Raw genomic sequence first — 26,333 nt, 5'->3', positions numbered from 1 at the left:
GTATGATTTAAGGAATCCACCAATTTGTGGAGTGTGGTAGCATTTGTTTGTTGAGGTCTCAGTGACTCAAAATAACAGATAGTTGCTGTGTTGTGACTTTGTCATTTGTTTGTTTCTGATTTATTTATTTATTCATTCACTTATCTATTCATTTTTTTAAGACTTCCCACAGAGGCAAACCATGCAGCTACCTTTTCTCCATTAGCGCTCCCAAGTACATAGCAGCCCATAATGTGAATGAGATTGGGCTCTGGGTTCAGTTTACTCATCAGCCCGCTCAGCTGCCTCCAGAACCTGGCCATGGATGAAAGAGGAGGAGAAAAAATTGAGAATTGGAAAAGGGGGAAAGAACAGGAGAATAAATGAAAACGGTGTTCGTAAGACACGTGAAATGATTTTATGTTATTTGGTGAAATGCTAAACTCGGTGCCATACACGCCACTGTGAAAGACAGAAGAAAGAATTATTTCAGCTGAAGATCAGTCATAAAGAGCCAGCTGTCTTGATTACTTCTTTTCTTTCCCCCTTTTTCTCCCCAATTGTATCCGGCCAATTACCCCGCTCTTCCGAGCCATCCTGGTCGCTGCTCCACCCCCTCTTCCGATCCGGGGAGGGCTGCAGACTACCACATGCTTCCTCCGCTACATGTGGAGTCAGCAGCCGCTTCCTTTCACCTGACAGTGAGAAGTTTCACCAGGGGGACGTAATGCGTGGGAAGATCACGCTATTCCCCTCAGTCCCCCCCCCCCCCCGAACAGGCGCCCCGACTGACCAGAGGAGGCGCTAGTTCAGCGATCAGGACACATACCCACATCCGGCTTCCCACCGACAGACATGGCCAAATGTGTCCGTAGGGACGTTCGACCAAGCTGGAGGTAACATGGGGATTCGAACTGGCGATCCCTGTGTTGGTAAGCAACGGAATAGACTGCTGCACTACCCAGACGCCCATGTCTTGTTTGTTTCTAAACATCAAAGTCTGTATTGGGTTCATGACCGTTTATTCAGCCGTGTTACAGATGTCTAAATGAGTTTGGTTGCACACAGAAAGGATTATCTCTTACTGGATCATGTCTTCTTCTTTCTCCACTTTTGCAAAGGTGGCGACTTTATTCTTCAGTAGGTACAGATGCCCTGGACCGCCCTGGGAAAGGATTTGCTCACTATTAAAAAATATTTTTGTGACTAAAAACATCATCTCAATCTTAAATGCATCACATAAGTCATCTACGTGTAGCTTCAATGGGACTAATTTATCACTCTGTTAGTAAAAATGTGCATATATCTTCTCGGACAGAGATAGTCAAATTAAACTTCGACTCGTTTACAAAACATTAAGGAGCATGGATTTCATTCGTTTTTAAGTGGGACTGTTGATTACCACCAAGCCTTCCTAAATGAAAAAAAATTAGATCATGGTACAAATGATTACCATGAATTGATGACTATATAAAACAAAGTAGGAAGGCTAAAAATCCACAAAGCTGAATCACACCCAGAAAAAAAGAAAGGGGAGAACCTTTCAGGGGCAATTTCATATCATATGTAACCATGTTCAAATACAAAACACGTGTTATTCAGCGGTGTTCGCATTACCACCTCAAAGACTGTGGGAAGAAATAATAGCGGAGATTAATGCAGTGTCCTCTAGCGTAGCGCTGATAAGGTAAAATGAAAACGGTTCGAGGTGAAACTGATTGAGATGAGAGAACAGCTACACAAGGACAACAGTTCAGCTGTATATGAAACCTCTACATTTTCACATCAGCAGCCGTTTCCGGTGATTTACCCTGAATAGGTATGAGGGCAATCTGCAGCATCAACGGTACTGGGGGGGGGGGGGGGGGGCGAGGTTAAGATAAACCCTGCTTCACTATAATTTGTTGCTGTGCGATGTACGGAAAATGTATTCAGAGAAAAAGCCAATTGATGGCATTCAGCACATTAGGAAGTATGCAACTTGTCGACGACTGACTTGAATGATTGCTTATCTCCCTTTGGAATGGGAGATAAGAGGCCAAACACCGAAAAAACCCGGATGCACATGGGAATGGCAAAGAATCTCTGTCGGTTGTAAGCTATCTTTGTCTAAAGCGTGACAAAACTAGAATAGGAGATTCTGCAGACTTATGAGTCACTTCTTGCCCTGAGCAAAAGTTATTGAACCGGCCCCTGCTCCATGTGCTAAATCCCCACGTTGTGTGAGCTCAGCCAGTTGCAGACATCGGCCACCTTCGTTCTTATATAAGTATAGTCTGACATTTTGTTTGTGCTGATCAATATTGGTAATTGGCTTTTGGCACTTATGATTTTCTCTAAATGTCAATCATTTATCAAATTACTGGGCTGTGCAAAATATTCTGCAAAATCAGCTATGCAATTTAATTATTAGATGGCACTAGTAATTACTGTGTACTAACAGTAGACACTGTAATGTAATGTAATGTAATGTAATTTATGACCATCATGTCATCAACTGTCTAATTTTAAGTCCAAACAAGCTACTAGGAAACACTGAGGTTAATGTGATCCCATGTGTAAAATTTGCACATGCCCATGAGCTCTCGTTAGATATCAACAAATCTGACTCCCAAAAACCTCAATAATTATCATTCTTCCTGTAAAACGTCTGTATGAATTGTTCAATAAGAAAAATTTTCATTTGTCAGATCCGACTATGGCCAGACTTGACGAAGCAGCAGTAATTGGCAATGCTGTCTTCGGGAGGGGGGCGGAGTCGGCTTGTGTTCGCCACATGAATGCGTCTCTGGGTGTCGGAAAAAGCAGTGGTTCGTCCTAGAGTCGCCTTGTCACGAAAGTAGGGAGGCGTCTCCTTCGAGACTGCCGGCCGGAGATATGCAGTTGGTGAACGCATGCAGTGCGAGGGTGGGTGTTTGAATTAAAATAGGGATCAATTGGCCACCAAATTGGGAGAAAAAAGGGAAAAATCAGAAATAAATTTGAAAAGAAACATGTTCATGTGCTGCTTGAGGCCCAAAGGTGGCATGAAATAGCCAAAAGTGTAGGTATTCGTTTGAGCTCCTGTTTATCCAGCTCCAGATTTACACCCACAGAGAGAATTTATGGAGACAATAATGGGCAGTGACAAACGGCATACATGTCAACACTTTTGATTGACACCTCAGTCTGGAGCGCCACAGAACAAGTCAGCAGGGCTGTGGTGGGGGTGTAAACAGGAGGGTATTGTAGATTGAAACAGTTGTAATGAAAGGTGTGTCCAAATAACGGTGTTATGGTCCTCTGACGTCATTTCTCTGCCCTCTCACACAAACCTGGCAGAAGATTAACATACTCCAGATTTTACAGCCTTTTCTGTAGGCACTCAGCTTCTTCTCGATCTCCTCTGGAAGACAGAGAAGCAGACAGACAGAGAGAAAACAGTATGATTTGAGTGAAAGAGAAAGGAAGAGAAAGAAATAGTGTGTGTGTGAGAGAGAGAGAAAGAGAGAAATGAGAAGAGGTTTCACTTTTCCCCCTTTCTCATTGCCATATGGTGATGCAGGTAAACTGATAGTCCCAAGATTCACATAGACTTATCACCGCCACCACCCCCAACCCCCCACACACACAGTCACTCAAGTGCACAAAGATAAAAACAGTGAGTCATCTCTATGCCAATTACCTTTGCAACATCATCACAATGAGATTCATGAGTACAAGGGTGTAAAAACACACACACACACAGACACACACACACACACACATGACTCACCAAGGATGTCATCAAATGTAGCGTGTTCATGGTCCTTTAAATAGAAGATAATGAGGAAATTATTTATGAAACCTGATTTCTTCGCAGCTGAATGACAATTTATTGAATCAAAGTGAACAAGCGCTACTGTTCATTTAGATCTACTGATACGGTCAAATTTCATTTACAGACCATTTTCAAAACAGCGCCGTTTTATTTTTATTACATCTGAATGTATGCTTGAAAAGATGAGTTAAATCTATTCTCCAAAACAAAACCGTCTCACAGGAAATTAACTTAGCAAAAGAAAACCTGTCAACACAAAACCAATAGTAAGTAGCACTGGAGTCATAACTCAAGCGCCCCATCAATGAAAAATATGAACGTTCTTGCAAAAAGGTGAACGTTCAGGCTGAATACACGGGGGTTATGTTTTACGTTTATGTTTTAAAGGCAGTGTGACTTTGACCCTTATCATTACTATCTCCAGTAGTGATGACTTGAGGCTTATTCAGCGGCTGCCGTCGTGAGAGGTCACTCTTGACAGCAGCAGCAGTTACTGCCAGCCCTGTAAATGTAATGGTAAGCAGAGGTACGCACATAGAGAATGGGGATGATGGAGGGGTCGTCCCGACGGATGATGTTGGGAACGTATTCAGCCTTCGGCACCTTGGAAGATATCAGCTGAGGAAAGGAGGAATATGTAAAGAAACCTCAAATCAAAGCCTTGCTAGCAATGGTTTCTGCATATTACCAGACTGAAAGTGATTTATTCATGTCCTGGATAATGGTTTCTAAATGAATGAAGGAAAAAAGTTCAGACCCGAATCTACTGGGAAACCTTAGCAGACTCTAATGTGCCCCCTTTTATCAGATCTTGCAAAGGAATGGGTATCTTTTTCTTTTTTTTGGGAAGGGGGGATTTTTGACCCATTTTTTCCCCCAGTTGCACTTGGCCAATTCCCCCCCTCTTCCGAGCCGTCCCGGTTGCTGCTCCACCCCCTCTGCTGATCCAGGGAGGGCTGCAGACTACCACATGCCTCCTCCGATACATGTGGAGTCACCAGCCGCTTCTTTTCACCTGACGGTGAGGAGTTTCACCAGAAGGACATAGCGCGTGGGAGAATCATGCTATTCCCCTCAGTTACCCCTCCCCCCTGAACAGGCGCCCCCACTGACCAGAGGAGGCGCTAGCGCAGTGACCAGGACACATACCCACATCCTGCTTCCCACCCACAGACACGGCTAATTGTGTCTGCCCGACCATGCCAGAGGTAAAACAGGGATTCGAACCGGCGATCTCCATGTTGGTAGGCAATGGAATAGACTGCTATGCTACCTGGGTCCCTCTTTTTGTTTTTCTGCTGCTCGTTTTTGCAATGTTATTATGTTAACATGCTCAGTTAATTTGTCTTTTGCACAAAAATAAGTAATAATTTGATAATAACTGGCTGACAGATTGTGTATTTTTGCGACAGCACACAGCTGGCTAAAACAGTTTGTTTTTTTTAACAATCTGGGTTGTGAACCAAAATTGGGTCATGGGGCAGGTCCATCTAACTCATGGAAAAACTAAAAAAAAAATCTTAGGGATGTTCCAGAAAGTCCAGAATGTACAAATAAGTCAAATAGGTCATAGTTCATCCAGGAATGGGATTCTGCTGTAGTGGTGAGTTGTGTTGTTTTGAACTAACCATGATTTTGGGTGGGATAAAGTCGTCGCCTTCGCAAGCTGCTCTCTCCATCTCTCTCTCCTCCCCCCAGTCAGCATTCTCACTCAGCTCCTCATCTAGAGTCCCAGATGAGGTCTGCAGGTCTCCACCTGACACGCACGCACGCACGCACGCACACACACACACACACACGCGCAAGCATTCATTGACACACAATCAAAAAGTAAAATGAAAGAATACCACACAAAGAGGATTAGAGAGGGTAGCGGCCCAATCAAAAGCAGTGCACCTGGCTTTTCTCACAAAGGACGAGGAGGGGGCACAAAAAAGGACAGGACACACAACAACACAATAGCACGTCTTTCACAAACAGCCAGCTACCACAGTGAGCGACAGGCTGATGGACAAAAGGTTGAACAGCGACATGAAGACGGTCATGTGAATGACTGGTACATCAATACGGCGTGCGCGCGCGCACACACACACACACACACACACACACACACACACACACACACACACACACACACACACACACACACACACACACAGGGACTGCTTCTATGATTAAGGTTACTATACACAGAAGGACAGACAGCAACACAGTCTACAGATCTACACTGAGAAAGCCAGTGGATGTGTATGTATGTGTGTGTATATATATATATATATATATATATATATACACATACATACATACATACATACATATACATATACATATATATATATATATATACATATATATATACATATACATATATATACATATACATATATATATACACATATACATATATATACATATATATATATATATATATATATATATATATATATATATATATATTATATTGGTTGTAATGTTTTCTATCCCACCATTGGTTGGGGTTGGGGTTTGTTTTGAAAAAGCAAGGATTTAAAGCTCCAGGGCACTGTTGAAATAGCATACATTTAAAATATAACAAAGTATCGTCAAATGGAGTAAATATACAGTGCATCCGGAAAGTATTCACACCCCTTCACTTTCCCCACATTTTGTTATGTTACAGCCTTATTCCAAAATGGAATAAATTCTCTTTTTTTTTCATCTATCTACACACAATACCCCATAATGACAAAGTGAAAAAGGTTTTGTAGAAATTTTTGCAAATTTATCAAAAATAAAAAACTGAAATATTGCATGTACATAAGTATTCACACCCTTTGCTATGACACTAAAAATTGAGCTCAGGTTCATCCTGTTTCCACTGATCATCCTTGAGATGTTTCTACATCTTGATTGGAGTCCACCCATAGTAAATTCAATTGATTGGACATGATTTGGAAAGGCACACACCTGTCTATATAAGGTCCCACTGTTGACAGTGCATGTCAGAGCAGAAACCAAGCCATGAAGTCAAAGGAATTGTCTGTAGACCTCCGAGAAAGGATTGTATCGAGGCACAGATCTGGGGAAGGGTACAAAATATTTCTACAGCTTTGAAGGTCCCAAAGAACACAGTGGTCTCCATCATTCGTAAATGGAAGAAGTTTGGATCCACCGGGACTCTTCCTAGAGCTGGCCGCCCAGCCAAACTGAGCAATCGGGGGAGAAGGGCCTTGGTCAGGGAGGTGACCAAGAACCCAATGGTCACTCTGACAGAGCTCCAGCGTTCCTCTGTGGAGATGGGAGAACCTTCCAGAAGGACAACCATCTCTGCAGCACTTCACCAATCAGGCCTTTATGGTAGAGTGGCCAGACGGAAGCCTCTGCTCAGTAAAAGGCACATGACAGCCCACTTGGAGTTTGCCAGAAAGTACCTAAAGGACTCTCAGACCATGAGAAACAAGATTCTCTGGTCTGAAGATTGAACTCTTTGGTCTGAATGCCAAACGTCACGTCTGGAGGAAACCAAGCACCTCTCATCACCTTGCTAATACCATCCCTACAGTGAAGCATGGTGGTGGCAGCATCATGCTGTGGGGATGTTTTTCAGCGGCAGGAACTGGGAGACTAGTCAGGATCGAGGGAAAGATGAATGGAGCAAAGTACAGAGAGATCCTTTATGAAAACCTGCTCCAGAGTGCTCAGGACCTCAGACTGGGGCGAAGGTTTACCTTTCAACACGACAACGACCCTAAGCACACAGCCAAGACAACGAAGGAAGGGCTTCGGGACAAGTCTGTGAATGTCCTTGAGTGGCCCAGCCAGAGCCCAGACTTGAACCCCATTGAACATCCCTGGAAAGACCTGAAAATAGCTGTGCAGCAACGCTCCCCATCTAACCTTACAGAGCTCGAGAGGATCTGCAGAGAAGAATGGGAGAAATACCCCAAATATAGGTGTGCCAAGCTTGTAGCTTCATACCCAAGAAGACTTGAGGCTGTAATAGCTGCCAAGGGTGCCTCAACCAAGTACTGAGTAAAGGGTGTGAATACTTATGTACATGCAATATTTCAGTTTTTTATTTTTAATAAATTTGCAAACATTTCTGCAAAACCTTTTTCGCATTGTCATTATGGGGTATTGTGTGTAGATTGATGAGGGAAAAAAGGAATTTAATCCATTTTGGAATAAGGCTGTAACATAACAAAATGTGGGGAAAGTGAAGGGGTGTGAATACTTTCCGGATGTACTCTACATATATCATATAGTGGAGTGGTGTTGAGGTACAGTTGAAAGGGCAGACAGTTAAAATATAAAAATATAATATCTAATTAATGTCACGTGTATCATCTAATGGAGGGGGGATAATAAAGACATTGTTTTACTTGTAATTACAAAGCAGATATTTTTTTCTGTCTACAGCTGGTGGCCAAGTCATTTCTCCTGCTCAAGGTGGACATATCAGGCTTGCAAATAATGCATTGTTCTTCGTGAGGATTTTCCAGGAAATAGAGAAATTAATATTCTTGTCTACCAATGACCAAATGTGGTGGCTTAAGGCCGTTGCACTTCTTGCATGCTCATTCCTGAAGCTACTCATATGGGTGTTAAACCTAATTCTAAAAGGGCCCTCTGTTAGTGTAATGTAAGTTTCCACTTTGCAGTTGTCTTCTCTTGTCACTGATGCGTGGTAGATGACTCCCTCTGTCTGGCATTTTCTTTCAAGAGTGCACGGTGCTTTAGCATGGCAGTTGCAGTTGGTGGTGTTTGGCTGCATTGAGGGGGTCTGTGCCTTGGCCATGACGCTTGTGTTGTGGGATGAAATAACCTGCTGAACATTTGGCATGCAGCTGTAGCTCATTTTGACTGTGTTCCTGTTCAATATTTTTCTTAATTGATTGTCTGGGATAAAGTACTCATCCACAAGATCGAAAAATGGCTTTCCAATATTAGAGGCCACAGTGTTGCTGTAGGGAGGATACACACACACACACACACACACACACACACATATATATATATATATATACATACATACGTGTGTGTGTGTGTGTGTATGTGTGTGTGTCTTTACTGGTGTGTGTGTGCGAGTGAGAGAACATAGACTCACTGTCTCTTGAGTCATGCAGCGACTCAGGCTTGACAGGGGTGGGATCACTCCATGAGCGGCTAAAACTCTTGGCCCGACGATCGGCGAAGGCTGATGAAGTCAGGGAAATAGATGGTCACACACACACACACACACACACACACACACACACACTTACACACAACTGTCACCAGAAGCTATATGAACCCAAACTCTTAAAAAAGCAACATTTTAGTATCCCTGTGACAAGTTTGGGTTAATGTGTGTGTTGTACGCTATGTCCAACATCACACTAATAACAGCACGATAATTTGTGTTGCAGTTCAGATTCGGTGTGCTTAAATCGTTCTCAACTGCGGTCTTTTGGCCCTCGAGTACAGCTGATTTTTTTCCCTATTCTGGCAGGCAATTAATGAAATTCACCAAATGTGCCAGGTTCAAACTCTCCCAGATTAGATGGCTCGAATTCTAAACATAATGGAAAAAAACAAAAACAGCAGTGTTGTGAGTCCTGGGGCTCAGATCTGAGAGTGGCTACAATATGAAAAAGTAAAATAAAGAAGGCTTTTCAAATAATACAGATTACTTAAAAACAACACATCCTTTTAAAGAGTGCATATTGGCATACATGCATACTCAGTAATAATATGTGCATACATGTAGTCACACACTATCACATTGAAGACACATGTATAAACACGTTTACACAAATTCACAGGGATCCCTCACTTTCCAAATGACTCATATGCATACACAGAGGTGCAGCATGCAACATGCTATTGGTGGAGCACTAGGGGTCTACGTATCTGTAATGATAAACACAGATGTTGTGATGCACATACAGTAGGGAAACCATGCATGTGTCCTTACTGTATGTGCAACACAAAAACAGGTATGCAAGATGCTATTCGTGGAGCACTAGGGGTCTAGAGCACATCTGTAATGACAAACACATGTTGTGTTGCACACACAGTAGGAACACATACATGTGCACAAAAAAGTCTGCATGTCAACACATGTGCAAACTTGCACAATTAAGCACATACAGATACAGACACACTGACATGACTTACTCTGGGCCTTCATCCGCCGGCTGCCCACCATCCTTAGGTGTTTCCGGAAATTTCTAGGCATTGAAGGAAGGGAGAGAGAAAGAGAGAGGGAGATAAAGTGATGGGGTCGGCAACAGATTGTAAAACAGAATATATTCAGCATACTGAAAAAAGAGGAGAGATATGATGGAGTCCTAATCAGGGCTGCAGTCAGTCAATGCACAGCACTCAATTCCTAATAGGATGAGTGTTTGAAGTTATTCAACCAAACCATATTAAACTCAAAAAATTCATCTAAAACATTTGGCAACACACATCAGACAAGAATTGGTGCAAAGCACTGGAGTAGGTGCACTGAAATTGGAACATTTTTTCTTTTACTGAGATCAAGATTTTATTTTGATAGCAAGGCTGTTTCTTATCATTCCCTGCAAAGCATTATAAAGACAGCAAAAATATGTGAGCATGTCGCGAGCTAATGTGGCCCCTTCTCAGTGGGACCCACAGCTTGATGCTGGGGAAGTGTCAGCTAGGTGAAAGCCAGCCTCAGCTGCAAGCAGCAACCGCTGAAAACACCTTGTCAGCAGGGCAGGCAGAGACAGAAAACCAGCAAGTGAGTTTGACAGCTTAAATAGACTGGCCTAATTTGGTAAGCAGCAATAAGCAAGCTCAGCTGACACACGGAGTAGCTTTGAAGGCCTCGGGTTCATTAGAGCTAATACTTTAGGTTACCTCGCCAGGAGTCAGGGACTCGATTCTAACCTTTAACAGACTGAAATCAGTACTCAGATTTAACTTTTCATCGTCGACACACCTTGAACATGGCACAATAACATTCAGCAATTTTTTTGTATAATGTTACAATTTCATTTAGTAGAAGCTTTTATCCAAAGCGACGTATATCTAAGAGTTAATACAACACAAGCAAGGATCTAGTCAGGAGACAACAACGCAAGTAAGTGCCAAAAAACTAGGTTCAGGTCTGACAGGACATATAGGTGTCCTGTCATGTTCTCCCACGCAGACACAAGGAGAACATGCAAACTCCACACAGAGGACGACCTGGGACGACCCCAAATGTTGGACGACCCCGGGACCTTCTTGCTGTGAGGCGACTGCGCTAACCACTGCGCCACCATGCCGCCCGCTAATATTGACATTTCTTACCGAATGCATGGCAACTGGGGGAGCAATCGCACTGCGAGCCGACACTAATGTCCGCTTAAGGGAATTTCGGAGGGGAAAGGTCCTCCACCTCAAAAGAGTCCTGTGTGGCATGGGTGCCTTGTAATGCAGTGTCGTTCTCCATTTTTCCCTGGCCAGGGGATGTCACTGAACAACCCCTGCCTCACAAATCCATGCCCCCCCATCCCAACCCACCCTCCTCCTCCTCGGCCCCTCCTCACCCCCCTCTCAGCATTTTGCCCACTTTTTAGCATTCTTTGAAATTATGCAATGGGTGGCGTTAGGCTCAACCTTGGGGGAGAGGTTGCACTTTAAAAAGAGAAGAATAGAGAAACTGAATTCTACCTTTTATACTTATATTCTTATGTATTTATCTACTTTATTTTTTCTCAGTGAAAAGAGACAATATAAAATTCATGATGATTAATGTAACAGGGGATGTTAAAGAATATTGGTGTTTTGATTTCAGTCCAACTTTAAGCTGACTCTCAGCCACTCCTCCCTTCCATTTCTCTCCATTTGTTCTCACTTTTGTGACGCTGTAGTGCCCGACCTTACAACTGCATAGTTCTTATTTAGTATTGAAACATATGGAGCTTTTACAAGAGCCTCTCACTCTCCTAATCCATCTGAGGCCATAAAAAGGTGGACCTAGTCGAAGAGGCAGAACATACCAGCTAAAAAGGATGAGGAGAGAGAAAAAATGAAAAATGAATGAGGGCAGCAGAGTGACAGTAAAAAAAAAAACTAAAAAAAACAACAACATTGCACTAAAAGTGGTGAAGAGTGGGAAAAGTGATGTTAACTGCAGCTTTTTTGTTATTCGTCAGTGTTTGTCTGACTTCAGTGTTATTGTACAACCACTTTCTCAGTCGCCCTTAGCTTTGTCACTGTCTGAGTCAGGTACTCGAGCGGTGCAGCATGGAAAACAGACCACTTATAATACAGACTATATAAACTACAGCAAAACTCCAGTAGCCTGCACAAGTGTACAGTCTTTAGGGGATAGAGACAATGGAGACGATCGAGATACGTGATCCCAATTTCATCGCTTTGGGCAACTGTCAGCATCGTAAATTAAAGCGTCAAAGCAAGATGCAGTATAACACCACTGTATTGTACTAGTCCAATTGTCATCATGCATTATTTTTCTTGAATTATACAAACCATTTCCAATACTCTTAAGGCTCACATAATAAAACGTTGTCAGGAAAGCTGCAGTAATCTAAACTATTGGGTAATTATTCCACTAATAGTGAGGGAACAGTCTTATGCAGAGGAATAACTCAGATAGGGCTCCATCAGTCAGAGTGGTGAGCTGTGTGTTTTTCATTATGAGTGAATACATCTTTCAAACTCTCCCTTGCCAAGTCAAATTCATATTTGTGTGTGTGTGTGTGTGTGTGTGTGTGTGTGTGTGTGTGTGTGTGTGTGTGTGTGTGTGTGTGTGTGTGTGTGAGCGTGCACATACTCTTGCACCGGCACTAATCCCATCATGACCTTTACACATCCCCAACAAATAAAACAACTTGCTTGTTCAAACACACAACATTCGATTTGTGAAACTAAGCGTGGTGTACCTTTCTATATAAAGCAGGCATCCTGAATGCCAGAATGGGCTGTGCGTACATATAGTACAGCATACAGCATTACAATTTTCACAAAAGAAAAAACAATTACAGAAAGAAAAAAAAACAATTTTCACCAGTCTTACAAGCCTGTGACACATGCAGAGGCAGGCCATAAAAAACAACAGCACATTTCGGCCTCTGAGGAAATGAGCCTGCTGCTGCCAGGTATCGACTGGCTCATTCACTCTGACCGCGCGCTGCCTGGCAGGGAGCTCCAGCTCCATATTGATGGACCCCCTTCACACTCCAGTGTTTCGTCCGATGACGAACATTGATTAAACCTGCCACCGAGGGCCGTACCAGAGAATGATGTCCCGGGGCCTGTGGAAGCTGCACACCAGCGAGGAGGTGGGGTGGGGGCATCGTTAGTGACCAGGAACTAGAGGTTCAGCAGTTTATATGGGAAACTCAATAAGTGCTCATTGTCAAAATGCCTCCACGTGGCCAAATAAAAACCATGGGGGAGGGTAATACTGTCAAACACCCTGTCAGACAACGTGATCGTGAGTGTTGGCCCTGGAGGGCAGCAGTGACGTAATGGTAAATACAAACAGTGGTTAAACTATAACCTTCAGTCAGATCATTCGGCAACCAACTATCGATTTGGACATTATTTTCATAAAAGCATTAATCAATATTTTTCTGATTGAATTACACTATCTATATAACTAGTTAATAGGGAACGACCATCCCTGAACCGAGGGGGGGGGGTTAAAAGTACATCTGTCACCATGTTACAATGCTGTGATTGGAAACATTCCCATATCCTCTGTGAATGGTACACATGGCCGCTGAAACTCTAGTTAATGGTCACACCCATATTTGCCTATGAAACTGGTTGCTGGTTTCGGTCGTTATGCGACTGTATTGTTTATAAGGGTGGGGATACCGGCAGTCAGCTGAGACTGAAGCGGTCACTTAGATGAGGGATGAAATGTATCTGTCAATAAACGTTGTATCCAGATGAACTGATTCAACCTTCTTTGATGTGTCTTTAACTAATGGTTCAGTTTGATACGATCCACTTTGATATGTGCTTTGATATCCACTGTGATAGTTTATGTCAGCCCTGAAAACAGTGGTAGCCTGCAAAGAAAAAGTTGGGGCATCTGTGTGGTGGGTACGAACCACAGACTTGACCAATACATGCAAACACACACACAGATACACGCACAAACCCACAAACACAGTATCAAAACCACTTCTCATCAGGAGAGAGTTAAGTGTCTACTTTAACAAACTGGTTATCAGGGTCACTGGAAAACAGGTGTACAGTAGATCGGTAAGTTAACATTGTTGAATATGGAGGGGAATGGGCTTTTTTTTCTTTTTAAGTATATATGTGTGTGTGTGTGTGTGTGTGTGTGGGTGTGTTCTTATGGTTTTAATAATTGTAACAAGGGGGTTTGACACAGCACAGGACAGAACAGCACAGCCAGGACACGGTACCTCTCTATCATGGCCGTTGCCTCCTGTTCTCTTTTCCGCCTCTTTCTCTCAGCAATGCCTCGGAAAGCCCTGCCAGGACGTGTCAAAACGTTAAGTGGATCAGGGGAAGAGAGGTACTGAAATGTGAGGCAGGCCTGATCCAGTCTCAAACAGTGTTGGACTGAAATCAAACTGACCCCTAGAGGTCACATCATTGTTTTCTTTATGTGCTGAAACCCACCGGAAGCCAAAAGCTGCTAACTAATTAGTTCCTTATCGTTTTTGGCCTGATTTAAACCTAAACCGTTATGAATGATTTCAGTCAGGCCATTTGATCCAGTTAGGACTGAGCATAAAGGTCAAGCTCTACTGAAGGGTCAAAGGTGAAGGGTCAGGGCTGAGGTTTTTTTTTCTAAAGGTTAGTGAGCAGTTTGGTAAGCATTGCAGGTTAGAGTCAGCAGTCACAGGTACGTGTAATCCACAAGAGGCAGACACTGTGGAAACTTGTACACACACACACACACACACACACACACACACACACACACACAGGGATCCCAAGCTTGGACAGACATTGAGCCATAGAACATACAGTAGGACTGCCAAAGTTGCCAAAGCATTGCATATGAAGGTGGGGCCAGACCCCCCCCCCTTTTTTCTCCCCAATTGTCATTTGTACCTGTCCAATTACTCCACTCTTCTGAGCCATCCTGGTCGCTGCTCCACCCCCTCTGCCAATCCGGGGAGGGCTGCAGACTACCACATGCCTCCTCCAATACATATGGAGTCGCCAGCTGCTTCTTTTCACCTGACAGTGAGGAGTTTCGCAAGGGGGGAGGTAGCACACGGGAGGATCACGCTATTCCCCCCGGTCCACCCCGAAGAGGCGCCTCGATCGACCAGAGGATGTGCTAGTGCAGCGCCCAGGACAAATACCCACATCCGGCTTCCCGCCTGAGGACACGACTAATTGTGTCTGTGGGGACGCCCGACCAAGCCGGAGGTAACACAGGGAATTATGCCTTAATCACTCTTCAATGCTTTTACACCGCTATATGCTAAGAGTACGAGTCTGACGCATTAAAATGTATTTTGCGAAAGTTAGAATGACTTCAACACATGCTTTTCCTTGCTCTTTGCACTGTGCACTTTTCATTAATTACTATACCAAACTTGTTAAGTTAAATTATGTGGAAGTCATTTGCAATTATTATTTCATTTATTAATGTCTGTCTGTCCATAAATGTGTGTGTGTAAGTTTGTGTGCGTGGGTATGCTGGTCCCAAAGGGCATAACGACCGCTATGACACCAGTGTAAAGCATAATGAAAGTCATCTTTGATACTTAATGTCAAAAATTACACCACGCTCTGCAGGCTGGGCTTAATAACTGCCAGCCAGCCAGCCAGCATGCTCTGCCACTGGGAAAATGGGACACATGTGGATCGGCAGTGCAAACTATCACACAGTTGAATGCTACTGTGAGGTGAAAACATCTCAAAAATGTCAAATATTAGGGACCAATAAGAAAAAACACAACTTTCACATGTAAAACCCTTAACAGTTTCCATCCTCTTCTCATTGAATTTGGAAAAAAAAAAGGTTTTCATATGCTCAAAAGATTAAAGTTTTCCCATCCTTAAGAGGATTATGTAACCCTTGAATTAAAGACAAAACGTGATAAATCACCGAAATTGGCATTAAACATTTTCACCAAATAACAGCAGCAAGCTGAATGACTGAGGAAACCTTGGTTGACAAATTCAATTTTATGCATGTCTAAATTTAATTAAGGCCCTTGCTCATGTTTCTGAGGTGTAAAACAAATGCTGGCTGTATGAGCAGAAATCTGAAAGCAACATCCTCCTATTCATCATCTTCCAAGTCGGTGTCTAACTCTCAGAGGGAGCAAAAAGTAAAAATGACAAGCACAATTGATTTTTCGTTGAACATTTATATGCACTCAGTGCAAAATATGTAGTCCTCATAATAGTTGCAGGCATTTTATCCTGTTATGTAAACTATTTTACACAGGCGCAAAGTAGGCTTACATAATAAGTCGTAATTGACATATTGCGTTGGTGAGTAAAAAAGATGGAGGAACGCTTCAAGCAAACATCTGTCACTGAACAGACTGCGATTTTATGTAAAGAAAAAAAAAATTGGATTCTAACTTGAGTCTTTGGCACTTTCACTTATCAAAATTGCATAATAGAATTCCATACTAAAGAATGTTAAAATAATAAATGCAGGATATTTCAAAGGAATATTGCCATTGAGCTCAGGAGGATGATTCTCATGTGGCTTTGTACTTAATTTAAGTACTGAACATATCTATAACTTCAAACACCCAGTCCAGCAGACACATAAGGTTAAGGGGGTTACGGCCACAACAGACACAGCAGCACAAAGGAAGACATGGTGGAGGTTCATGGAAAGGCCAGTTATAAGGGGAGTTGGTGGGTAGGTGGGCAGGTGGATAAGTGAATAGGTTTGAGGGGTGGGAGGTGAGGTGCAGGAGCAGGTTACTCACGATATTCTACAGTTGTGGTTGAAAAGACACCAAATGGAGAAGAGAGAAGAAAAAAACTAGTTAGTAGCATTAGTAACAGAGATGATCAGCTTATAGGCTAGTGGTAGCTCAATTTAGCACAAAGTTAGCCAAAAATAGCTTTGTATATAGAAACACAACTCGTCATTGTCACGACAATTATTTAATTCCACTCTGACAATAAATGAGAAGTGAGGCAAAAATCTCTTACAGCATTGTCACACTTTAATAATGCTTGTAATCATGGCACACATGAAGTCAACCTTACGAGGGTGCACCCTCACCCTGAGAGCGCTCCCCCTTTATAGTCAGCAGGTGCACTCCCCATGGGGGGCGACTATAGGGTATTTGTTCTTTCTTGTCCTCCTTATCTTATGTCTTCTTGCTCATATCCAACCAAGGCTGTTTCTCCAATTGCTGTGTACAGACTTTGCTACACTCAGTGAGTTTCTCATACATTCGCCTGCTATCAGCTAACAGCTAGCAATAGGTCTTTGTTCACATGGAGAGGACACTTTATAACACTACCTTTGTTCTGTTGCATATGAACTTTAAGCATCTATCTAAGCGGTATGGATTAAAGTTAAACATGGTACAGGTCATACATGGTCAAAGATTAAAAGTAAGCAATCATCATAAATAATTATATGGCAGACAAATTGCTTCACAGTAGTCATCACCGTCATCAACTCTTGTTGTTTTTAAAATGAGGTGATGTGTGCAGAATATGAAATCAAACGAAAAGCAGTTGGTGAGAATGAGAGAGAGAGAAAGAAAGAAAGAAAGAAAGAGAGAGAGGGAGAGAGTGGAGGGCAAAGCTGAACGGAGTGTAAATTGGGAGACAGACAGAAAGGAGCAGGAGAGACACTGACATGTGACAGAAAGGAGGGAGCGTGGGAGAGAGGAGGTGAGAGGAGTTGGTGTGGAGAGATCACAATGGGAGATGAGTGTGTGTAAGGGGCATAATTAATAGTTCAAGTGATAGGTGGTTATTAACTAGCCAGCAGGGAGAGGGTACATCTTTTGTGTGTGTGTGTGTGTGTGTGTGTGTGTGTGTGTGTGTGTGTGTGTGCATTTGAAAATGTTTTGGAACGTGTTTTCATGTGTATCTGTGTGTCCATGTGTGCAAATGCACGCTTTTGAACATGTGATTGTGAGTGTGCATGTGTGTTTGTGTGTGCCTGTTTTTAACATGTGTGTGTATGTGTGTAAGTATATATATATGTGTGCACGTGTGCAAGTTTATAAACATGTATACATGTGTGTATATTTGTCTATGTGTGCACATGCCCATGTGTGTGCATTTCAACATGTTTTTGATATGTGTATGTTTGGGATCCCAGTGTGTGTGTGTGTGTGTGTGTGTGTGCGCACGCGCGTGTGTGTGCGTGTGTGTGTGTGTGTGTGTATTTACATGTTTCTTTGAATATGTGTGTGTATCTATCTGTGTGCTCCATTGATGTATACCTGTTTAGACATCAATGAACTTTATCAACCAATAAATATTGCTGAGGTCTGGAAGCCTCTCTCAGTACCCCGGGGTTTAACTTTCCACTCATACCACCCTACGCTACTGTACTGACATCAGTAAAGTGTGTGAGGTATGGCAGAGAGTATGGGAATGTGATGGTGACGCATAGTCCTAATGTGGGAGTGAAGGAGGCTTTTGTGGCCCATACTTACGCCTGCATGGTGGTGGTGGCTGTCTGAAAGCTGAACATGTTCTCTTTGGGGAACCAGCTATTAGGATTGTCCTCTGCAGATCCACGAAACAAAAAGAAAGGAGTGGCACATAAAGGATTTAAACACAGTGTTTGTAATTTGCAGAGGAAGTCAGAGGCTGTATTATGACGTAGGACTTTAAGGGGGAAACAAACATTGCAAGTCTAAATGGCACATTTTTCTTTTTTTTGGGATTATTTTCCCCCCTTTTCTCCCCAATTGTATCCGACCAGTTACCCCACTCTTCTGAGCCGTCTCGGTCGCTGCTCCACCCCATCTGCTCATCCAAGGAGGGCTGCAGACTACCACATGCCTCCTCCGATATATGTGGAGTCACCAGTGAGGAGTTTCACCAGGAGGACGTAGCACATGGGAGGATCATGCTATTCCCCCCCCCCCCCGAACAGGCACCCGACCGACCAGAGTAGGCGCTAGCGCAGCGACCAAGACACATACCCACATCCGGCTTCCCACCCACAGACATGGCAAATTGTGTCTGTAGGGACGCCCGACTAAGCAGGAGGTAACACGGGGATTCGAACCAGTAGGCAACGAAAAAGACCGCTATGCTACCCGAACACCCCTGAATGGGACATGTTTGCTTTATACTGGAAAACCTACAGAAACCAGAACAGAAGTCAATTACAGAACAGTCAAAAGTTTAGCCTATGCAATTGATTTTTGCCGCTTTAATCTATAAGTAGTTTTGGTTTTGGTGTTAATAAGAAATCAGCTGACAATGGCATTATTTTTAGTATTCATAACAACTGAAAATAGATGACCTTATCATTAGCTTTTGTTCTTGTGTAAGGACCTCTAAAATCTACTGTACATACTTTGTGGTACTTCATTTACCAGCATGCTTTGTGTCTTAAACATTTCCTGTGTTGGTGTGGTTTCCAAACATGTGGACCAATGGAGTGTATTTGTTCTTTGTTTTTGTGTTTGAATTTTGTGGTTGGCCAATGATGTGGTGTGGAGTTGTTATGCCTGCGAAATCGCGGGGTTCGCAACGGTCGATCTCCTCGCGGGAAGGGAGGAGTTTGGGCATTCGCAGCAGGACTCCAAGGAGAGAGGTCCCTTTTTTTCTCTCTCTGCGGCCCCGTCTGAGTGCCCGTTTTGCGGAGACTTTGTATACAGCCGTGTACTGGGCCCGCATTTGAGGACAGGAGTGTTGCGATTGGCCCAAGGTCGTGTGCTTGCTGGTAGGGTTTGTTTTGGTCTGATTGCTTTGTTTCCCACCAGAGGACCATTGTCTTCGCCAGGGTTTTCGGAACGTTGCGACCTGTGGCCATCTTGTGGGTGGAGGCTGCTGCCGGGGAGCCGACAGCTAGCACTGCGCCTTCCATCCTCGGGACTGCACACAGCCTCCCGGTCGTGGGAGCGATGGGTTGTGAGTAACCCGACAATTTCACTTATACTGACACACACACACACTTTTGTCTTGTCGCCTGGGCATCGTAGGGTGTCTGCCTTGCTCTGCGCTCAGAGAACTGCTTTAATGTGCACCAACGGGCCCCAACAGAAAGTGCTGGGTATTTTTGTATTCTTTTGATACTTTCTTTCTGTTTATTGTGACCGGTTGTCACAGCCTGTGTAATTTTAATTAATGTTTATTTGATCAACAATACTACACTCGTGTGGTACTCTTTCTCTCTCGCTCTCTCTCTCTCTCTCTCTCTCTCTCAGTATTATCAAATAAATCCTATTATTATTAATTATATTTCGGGTGTATTGGCAGCTCATTTACTTTTAGAGTGCTGGTAATAAGCTTGTACAGTACTTCAGTACACAGCAGGGTTATAAGATCTGCCTTAACCACAGGTTTGTTAAATTCTGGGAAGATACACCATTCACTAGCCTTAGGTAAGTGTAGTATTTTCTCAGTGGAGGCACCGTGCTACTAAATTGATAATTATCTTGGTTAATTATTTCTATTATTATTTATCACTAATATTGTCATTAGTGGCACTAGCCTACTAGTACACAGGAGGTTCGGCCAGCTCACCATTCCACCGCTGAGAACTCAGGATCCTGTTGCGCCATTGGATTTTATTGTAACACTTTAGTAACTGGTAGCATTAGGATGTTGTCTTGTTTAAATGTGTAGGTGAAGCGGGTCCCTGGTCTGTTCATGCTCTGAGTAGTTTGCCGTATGCTAACTCTGTCCCTGAATGGGGATGCATTTGAGGCCAAGCTGTTGGCATTGTTACAGCAGAAGGGTAAGTCAATGGGTGATGTTAAGGCTGTTGTCATGGGCACCCAGCCTCCTACACCTGATGTGAGCATGGATTTAGTCAATGTCATAAGCAAGCTGGTTGACCGCTGTAATCAGGCCCCATCTGATGCACCTAGTTATAGGAAGCTGAGGTTGTTTTCAGGTTTGCGACCTGTTCCCCCTGGTGAGGAGGAATATGATTCCTGGATGGAACAGGCTACTCAGATGATCACTGAATGGCAGTGTGCAGATGCTGCAAAGAGGCAATGCATTGTTGAAAGCTTGCGTGGGCCTGTTGGGGACATCGTGAGGTTCTTGAAGGTCAGTAATCCCTCTTCCATGGCTACTGAGTATTTAACTGCTCTTGATACCGTGTATGGGTCCACTGAGAGTGGGGCAGATCTTATGGCATCGTTTCGCCATACATTCCAGGAAGATGGAGAGAGACTGTCTGCTTACCTCCATCGCTTGGATAAACTCCTCCACCGTGTTCTTGTGAGAGGAGGGATTGGTCCTGCTGACTTGAATCATGCACACATGGAGCAGCTCTTCAAGGGTGCCCTTACCACTGACTTGGTGGCTTTACGTGTGCGAATGATGCATACTTTGCAAGATCCACCCACTTTCTCTCAGCTGATGCGGGAAATCCGAGAAGAGGAGCATTGGGTAAGTGTGAGAGAAAAGACTAAGCTTTCTGTTGCTGCCGCTGCAGTTCCTCGTGCACGTGTGACTGCTGCTGCTGCTGTTCCCCAGGTGGCTGTGAATCCGGTGCCATCTGAGGTGGATAGTTTAAGGAATGAAGTCAAGGAACTGACAGCTTTAGTGAGTAGAGTTTTGAGTGCTGCTACCCTGACTCCTGAAATGCCAGCCCCGCAGACTGCACTGGGCCAGAGCTTAGAGACCACTGTTTCCCCGAGGGTTGTTTCCTCGACTTTTCCCACGTCTGCTGCTTTATCTTCTTTACCTGGCATCTTTTGCTATAAGTGTGGGGAGGATGTCACACCAAGCGAGAGTGTACGCATTCTGAGAACCTCAGACTGGTGAATCAGAAGCTGATCAAAAGGTCACGGCCACAGGGAAACTTCAGCGGAGCTCAGTGACGGAACGGCGTCGAGCTCCATCACACAAAATCCGTTCCACACAATGCTTACCTCAAATTAAAGTAAGCTAGTCACCCCTGCCGGCTGGCTTAGTGGGGCCTTCTACAGAGGTGCCTGTGCAGATAGAGGGGATTTATGCCAAAGCTCTTCTTGATAGTGGTTCCCAGGTCACTATCTTGTATCGCAGCTTTTATGAGGCATATTTGAAACATTTGCCACTGCAGCCAGTGGCAAATCTTGAAATATGGGGTTTGAGCTCTCACAAATACCCATATGATGGCTACTTGTCTCTCAGGCTTGAGTTTACTGAGGCTGTTACTGGAGTGCCTCAGGTGGTAGACACCCTACCTCTTTTGTGTCCCGACCCTCAGACCAAACTGGGGATAGCTATTTTGGTTGGCACAAACACTCAGGTAGTGAGAAAGTTGTTTGCTTCTTGTAGGGAACAGGCAGGAGACCGGTTTCTCAGCACTCTGAGGATACACCCGGTCATTAAAAAGGCTTTTGAGTCCCTCCAACACACTGGTATCATGCAAGATTGCATGGACAAGTATGGCACTGTGTGGTTTACAAAGCCTAAACCTGTTGTCCTGCAGCCTGGCCAGGTGTTGCAGCTTTCCGGTGTGCCTAAATTACATGGTACTTGTAGTGAGTGTTCTGTGCTTGTAGACCAGGCTGTTACCAGTGAGGAATCGTCTGTCCCTGAGCTACAAGTGAGGCCTGAAGTTCATCCTGTTTCTGTTGTGTCTAGTCGGCATATTACAGTAACCGTAAGGAATGTTTCCTCTAGGGAATTAGTGGTGAAGAGAGGAAGTCCCCTTGCTCACCTCTTTCCAGTTGAAGTAGTGCCACAGGTTCCGTCCACTAGGCGCTCCGAGGATGTCAGTGTGCTCAGCCCTTCTTCTTTTGACTTTGGCACTTCTTCTATGCCAGAGGAGGCCAAGCTGCGCCTCTGTGAGAAGATGATGCAGCGAAAAGATGTGTTTTCCTGTCATGAGTGGGAAGTGGGCTGTTCCAAATGCACCATGCATGATATTAGGTTAAATGATGCACGGCCTTTTCAAGAGAGGTCTCGCCGCTTGGCCCCAGCAGATTTAGAGGATGTGCGAAAGCATTTGCAAGAGCTTCAAGAGAACGGCATCATCTCAGAATCCAGGAGTCCGTACGCCTCGCCTATTGTAGTTGTGCGCAAGAAGTCTGGAAAGGTCAGGATGTGTGTGGACTACAGAACACTTAACAAGCGGACCATCCCTGACCAATACACGGTTCCCAGAATTGAGGACGCCCTCCATTGCCTCTCTGGCAGCAAGTGGTTCTCTGTTTTGGACTTAAGATTTGGTTACTACCAGATTCCCATGAGTGAGGCTGATAAGGAGAAAACGGCCTTCATCTGTCCTTTGGGGTTCTGTCAGTTTGAGAGGATGCCTCAGGGAATCTGTGGTGCCCCTGCCACATTTCAGAGAGTCATGGAGCGGACTGTTGGGGACATGAATTTCCTGGAAGTCCTGGTGTACCTAGATGACTTGATTGTGTTCGGACACACATTAGAGCAGCATGAGGAACGGCTCCTTAAGGTTCTGGACAGGTTGAGAGATGAGGGTCTGAAACTATCTCTGGACAAATGTCAGTTCGGCAGGACATCAGTGAACTATGTTGGGCAAATAGTTTCACAGGACGGTATAGCCACTGACCCTTCCAAGATAGCTGCTGTTGTTTCTTGGTCTCGACCTCAGACGGTGACTGAGCTGCGGTCATTTCTGGGTTTTTGCGGTTATTACCGTCGCTTTGTGAAGGGTTTTTCCACACTGTGTCGACCCTTGAATGAGTTGCTGCAAGGCTGCCCATCGCGTGTCAAGAAGAAACCAGTGAGTTCCCAGTCCCCAGACTCAAAACCTTCTTTTCGGCCCTCTGAGCTATTTGGCCCCAGATGGAGCGACCTGTGTGAGTCTGCTTTTCGGGAGTTGAAGATAAGGCTTACTCAGGCTCCGGTGCTGGCTTTTGCAGACCCCCAAAAGCCATATGTGTTGCATGTTGATGCGAGCTTGGATGGTTTAGGTGGTGTCCTGTATCAGGAGCATGTTGACTGTTTGCGCCCAGTAGCTTTCATCAGCCATGGTCTTTCCCCTTCGGAAAAGAATTATCCAGCTCATAAGCTGGAGTTTTTAGCTTTGAAGTGGGCTATTGTTGACCGGCTGCATGACTATCTTTATGGGGCCACTTTGGAGGTCAGGACTGACAATAACCTGCTGACTTATATAACTACATCAGCTAAGCTGGATGCCACTGGTCACCGTTGGTTGTCAGCCTTGTCCACCTACAGCTTCAGCTTGAAGTATAGGCCGGGGCGGCGAAACGTTGATGCAGACGCGCTGTCGAGACGCCCTCACATCAGTCTGTCCCCTGATGATGAGTGGCAAGAAATTCCAGCGCCTGGTGTCCGAGCCATTTGTCAGGTGGTGTCCTTACAGTGATCAGGTTGTTCCCCTGTGTTGTCAAGCAGATTGGTAATCATGAGTCAGCCATTCCGAAAGTGTTCTGTAATGTTGCTATGGTAGCGACTGATCAGATGCCCTTTCTCAGTTCTGCTGAGCTTCAGGATGCTCAGAAGACAGATCCTTTCATAGGAGAGGTGTGGCATGCCATTAGTCTGAAGAAACCTGCTGGCAGTATCCAGACCAGGCACCCAGATTTTAGGCTCTTCAAAAGGGAGTGGGACAAGTTTTCTATTGAATGAGGGTTGCTGTATAGGACAGTTAAAAAGGGGGACCAGCATGTTAAGCAGCTGTTCCTGCCAAAGAGTTTTGACAGTCTTGTCTGTAAGATGCTACATGATGACATTGGTCACCTGGGGTTTGACAAGTCATACAGCTTGGTGAGGGACAGGTTTCATTGGCCTTGCATGAAACTTGATGTTGAACGGTATTGCAAGTCCTGTGAACGCTGCATCAAGCGGAAGACTCTTCCTCAAAGAGCTGCTCCTCTCTCCCACATCCAGAGTTCTGGGCCCATGGATCTAGTTTGCGTTGACTTTCTTTCGATTGAGCCTGACTCTCGGAATGTCTGCAATGTGCTAGTGGTCACTGACCACTTCACACGCTATGCCCAGGCTTTTCCCACCAAGGACCAGACAGCTGTCACGGTGGCAAAGACTCTGTGGGAGAGGTATTTTATCCATTATGGCTTGCCTACGCGTGTCCATTCTGACCAGGGGAGAGATTTTGAAAGTCGGCTAGTGACTGAGATGTTGTCCATGTTGGCTGTAAAGAAGTCTAGGACGTCTCCTTACCACCCACAGGGTGATCCTCAACCTGAGAGATTCAACAGGACCCTGTTGGATATGTTAGATACTCTGGAGTCTCATGAGAAGTCTAAATGGAGCCAGCACATTGCACACCTGGTGCATGCATATAATTGCACACCTAATGAGGCTACTGGGTACTCACACTATTTCTTGATGTTTGGTCGGGAAGCTCGGCTCCCTATAGACGTTTGTTTTGGTGTTTCGTCTGATGACACGTCGTCTGCGTCACATATGAAATATGTGGCAAAGATGAAAGAGGAGTTGCAAACTGCTTATCAGCTAGCGCAAGCTTCCGCGGATAGGATGAACCAGAGCAACAAGGAGCGTTATGACCAGAAAATCCATTATCATAGTCTGAGTCCTGGTGATCGGGTTTTGATTCGGAATCTAGGTTTGAAAGGGAAGCATAAGCTTGCAGACCGGTGGAGCTCCTGTCCTTATGTGGTGGATGGGCGGCTGGCTGATCTTCCTGTGTACCGCCTTAAACCTGTGGATGATGGGCCAGTGAAAGTGATGCACCGTAACCACATCTTGCCTTTGGGACAGGAGGTAAGATTGGGTCCTGTGGCTGACACCACTCCTGCTCCCAGCCCTAGAGCTGTCAGGCGTAGAAGAGCTAAGGATAAGCATAGAGTCGTTGAACCTGAAGTTCCGACTGCTGTAACTCAGGAATGGTTCAGTTTCTCAAATAGCGATTCCGAGTCTGAGTTTGGCTGTTATGCTGAGGATGCAGTGCAAAACGCTCCTCTGTGTGTAAACATCCAGGATGTGCAGCCTGTGATGGAGTTAGACTCCGCAGCGCCTTGTGTCTCCATTGCGGGTAGAGGTTCTAGTCCAGTGCATTCACCTAGTAAGAGGGTTAGTGTTCCCGCAGAGATGGAACCTACTGTCAGCTCACACGGTATAGTGGAGGTTGAAGAACCTGTTAACCAGCACTATAGTTCTGATGCTCCCCTTCCAAATGCCTCTGATGTAGTTTCTTCAGAGTCCTTACCTGCAGTACGAAGGACTCAATGGACGAGGAAACCTACTGATAGGTTAGTGTATGGAGAGTTAGGAGTCCAGGGTACGAACCATGTAGTCGCATCACACATAGCGCCAGTGCAGCCTCATGCCTGGTGGTGTAGCCCACACTCCTGTTGTAACACATGCGCACCCACACCTGTGCTTATGCCATGCGCTCCTGCCATTGCACCCATAGCTAGTTTCTGAGTGCTAGACTATGTTTGTTGTTTTGGTAATTTATTTATGTTCTTTTCTTTTCTTCCTTATTCACCTTAGTAAGTATGTGACCTGGTATGGG

General features: G+C 44.5%; 1 protein-coding gene across 1 annotated transcript in view; it reads right to left on the bottom strand.

The window, feature by feature from the left end:
• Positions 1–26,333, bottom strand: part of nsmfb (NMDA receptor synaptonuclear signaling and neuronal migration factor b) — a 55,340-nt gene that overhangs the window by 4,978 nt on the left and 24,029 nt on the right. The window contains exons 4-14 of the mRNA XM_056292525.1: positions 18,373–18,445; positions 16,672–16,677; positions 14,161–14,229; positions 9,917–9,969; positions 8,865–8,954; positions 5,407–5,534; positions 4,313–4,396; positions 3,734–3,767; positions 3,294–3,364; positions 1,065–1,144; positions 192–294 (exon numbers count right to left, since the gene is read on the bottom strand). Coding sequence (XP_056148500.1) covers positions 192–294; positions 1,065–1,144; positions 3,294–3,364; positions 3,734–3,767; positions 4,313–4,396; positions 5,407–5,534; positions 8,865–8,954; positions 9,917–9,969; positions 14,161–14,229; positions 16,672–16,677; positions 18,373–18,445 — 791 coding nt within the window. The remainder of the gene's footprint in view (positions 1–191; positions 295–1,064; positions 1,145–3,293; positions 3,365–3,733; positions 3,768–4,312; positions 4,397–5,406; positions 5,535–8,864; positions 8,955–9,916; positions 9,970–14,160; positions 14,230–16,671; positions 16,678–18,372; positions 18,446–26,333) is intronic.

This window comes from Lampris incognitus, chromosome 1 (genome assembly GCF_029633865.1).
Source record: "Lampris incognitus isolate fLamInc1 chromosome 1, fLamInc1.hap2, whole genome shotgun sequence".
Classification (NCBI taxonomy): domain Eukaryota; kingdom Metazoa; phylum Chordata; class Actinopteri; order Lampriformes; family Lampridae; genus Lampris; species Lampris incognitus.
Note: the sequence above shows the minus strand (reverse complement) of the source record. Positions and strands in the feature narration are given on the sequence as shown.